The sequence below is a fragment of the Primulina eburnea genome, chromosome 1, assembly GCF_022965805.1.
Source record: "Primulina eburnea isolate SZY01 chromosome 1, ASM2296580v1, whole genome shotgun sequence".
NCBI classification, from domain to species: domain Eukaryota; kingdom Viridiplantae; phylum Streptophyta; class Magnoliopsida; order Lamiales; family Gesneriaceae; genus Primulina; species Primulina eburnea.
In genome coordinates this window covers 36,348,164-36,350,808 of record NC_133101.1, presented here as the reverse complement: position 1 = coordinate 36,350,808, position 2,645 = coordinate 36,348,164, and the positions used below count along the sequence as shown (strand labels likewise).

General features: G+C 33.4%; 1 protein-coding gene across 1 annotated transcript; it reads right to left on the bottom strand.

Annotated features, from left to right (window-relative positions):
- Positions 1–723: 723 nt before the first annotated feature.
- On the bottom strand, positions 724–1,949 carry LOC140812062 (uncharacterized). Its single transcript, XM_073170247.1, has 4 exons — positions 1,822–1,949; positions 1,470–1,724; positions 1,245–1,367; positions 724–1,153 (listed from the first exon to the last, which is right to left on the bottom strand). Exons 2-4 carry the CDS (start codon positions 1,617–1,619, stop codon positions 863–865), a joined length of 564 nt encoding a protein of 187 aa, XP_073026348.1. The 5' UTR covers positions 1,620–1,724; positions 1,822–1,949; the 3' UTR covers positions 724–862.
- Between the last annotated feature and the right edge of the window lie 696 nt (positions 1,950–2,645).

Sequence of the window (2,645 nt, the reverse complement as noted above, 5' to 3'; positions counted from 1 at the left end):
ATGACCTTCAATGGAGTCGGTAAACGGATCAAAGTGCATGCTAGTACGTATAGCCCTTACATTGTCCCGGGTCAAAGGACTAATGGTGTACAACCATAACTGCGGACTATTCCACTCGATAAGTGAGAACCACTTGGATAGTCCGAGGGAGGGTTGTAAAGTGCATTATCATATGATCACCCATCTGTGTGAATGGACATCTCCATGCCCTTGCCAATGAAACATGGCGTTTACATCACAGATGCTAGTCTCGAGCTCGAGCGACCTTTATCCTTGTTTTAGGCGGCTGATTCGACTAGGAACCTGTTTAGAATATAAGGTACACTTCCTAATGAGTTTCATGATCTTACACTGGGACGCAGACCTCATGATACCTATTGTATATTCAAGGACTTTATCTATGCAGCTTGCATGGGTATACAGATAAAGTATAATGCCATAATCGAATAAAATCGTAAAATATTATTAAAATAAAGATTGTTTTACATCAGAGTCAATAAAATTGAAGCCCCAAGTTGGCTTGCCGGACACCTACTCTAACAATGTTTGCACGCCGTTAAAATCAATATGTACAAAAAATTCAGATTCATTCACACTAACGAGATATATGTAGAATTTCCGATTTTTTCACACTAATTCAGATTCATTCATAAACTAACAAAAAAATCATTCACACTAATTCAGTTTCATTCAAACTAACAAAAAATTCAGATTCATTTTAGTATAATCGAGACACAAAATTAATAAAAGTTACCATAACAGAAGATCTCAAGATTCAAAACAAGATACAAAATATGTCACAAAATAGCTAGAACATATAGATGATTAAATTTTCAATCCACAAAAATATGTAGAATCTATATCAATCACACAATACTACAAATTTAGATAACCACGCGATTGTGCTTCCTATTGCATCATCGAGAAACTGCATTTCATCATTTGGTCGAATTAGACCCACCTTCTCAACCAAAACATTATCAACCCAAACTTTCCAACATGATCGACCAAGAACAACATGATGCACTTTTGTGTTTGGATCTATAGATGCAATTCGACCTTCCGCAACAACTAATCCATGAAAAGACCAATGAAACAACTTACATTTACTATTAGCACATATATCTCCACAACTCACATTCTTCAAATTTGGCTGCAAATAAACAATACAAATTTATTAATTTGACGATTCCTATTTTTTAACAATCTTGTAGTTTAGAAACACGTACTTTTAAGATAGTTACCTGAGCTGTAGCAAGATGTTTTTTAACATTATCAAAATCACAACTTCTCTTTGCACCAATATTGATATCACTATTGCTACCAACTTCATTCCCCATACCGCTACCATTGCCACCGCTAACAACCTAAGTTTACAAACAAATTGGGTCAAGATTGTCTTCATGAAATCAAAATCATTTAAATGTACAATATCTCAAACTAATTTTATATATTGTTTAATTACTAACATGTTCTTGTTGATTTTGTTGTCTCATTCTTTGTAAAAACATGTACTTCATCTCTTGTTGAAGGTTATCCACCATATCTTGAAGTTGTTTAACAGTGTCATTTTGTTGTACATAAGCTCCAACTTTTGATATTGTAACTCCGAAGCCCATCCCACACACTCTACCCTGAGCTTCCTCGCCAAACACAAAGCTAATTGCATCATCAGCAATGTTAGTTGTGTTTTAAGATTCAGTTGGACATTCTTGTAATTGGTTCTGCAAATAACAAAGATAATTTCTAAGAAAATAACAAATTTAGGTTGGTCATATTTTCTTAGGATGTGATGCAAATAAAAAAACATAATTCTATAACCATTTTCTCTCCAGCAGCTTGAGTAATAGGTTCTCCATTTTTTTTTTCTTTTGCCCTTCAATCCAAACTTGCGATCTTGTAATTTTTGTATCTCCATGTGTTGTCTTCTCTTTAAATATAGAAATATAAAAATTCAAAAAATGTGTATATATACCATTACTTATTACCTAAATTAGAAAATATAAAAAAAATAATATTTACCATAATGTGAGTCAAACGAGCATCACCTCTCCGGCTCATTATGTGAATGTGGTTTTGTTTTACCCTCATTGCTCTAAATCTTGCACTCTTTTCTTGAAATATAACATAACCAAGATGTTAATTACAAGTATTATCATGTTAATTTCAACAAAAAGAAGCAATGTATTCTGAATTTACAGGATTTTGAAATTGTTAAACTTAAAAATTTTATTTTACTGTACTAATTCAACCACATATTAAACACATTAAGCAATAAATTCACTATCATTTATATATATTTGAAGTCCAACCACATATATTGTGGGGACCCGGACGCTAATCATAGTCATAATCGTCATTGGGACTAATTAATAAATTATAAAACAGGGTCTAAAATTTTTTTTTAAAAATGCGGAACGTAGTGACAACAATCTAATATACAACTCAGTATATAATAAAGTACAAGTCCTGTACCGTCTACAATTCAGTACAAACTAAGGTTCAACAACTACTATCAAGTGTTCAAACCCTATATACAATCCAAGTCCGGAGCCTCCACTCTAATCACGGTCTCTCCTCATCTCCTGGACCCTGAACCTGTCCCCCCTGTTGTCATGTACACATACAAACAAGACAACAGCCGG

What these genes read in the sequence shown, in the direction of transcription:
- LOC140812062 (XM_073170247.1), bottom strand. Translation starts at nt 1,619, where the DNA reads ATGGGCTTCGGAGTTACAATATCAAAAGTTGGAGCTTATGTACAACAA. An exon ending in AACAAAATCAACAAGAACAT is followed by an intron (nt 1,368 to 1,469) that starts GTTAGTAATTAA and finishes TTGTAAACTTAG; the next exon opens with GTTGTTAGCGGTGGCAATGG. An exon ending in AACATCTTGCTACAGCTCAG is followed by an intron (nt 1,154 to 1,244) that starts GTAACTATCTTA and finishes GTTTATTTGCAG; the next exon opens with CCAAATTTGAAGAATGTGAG.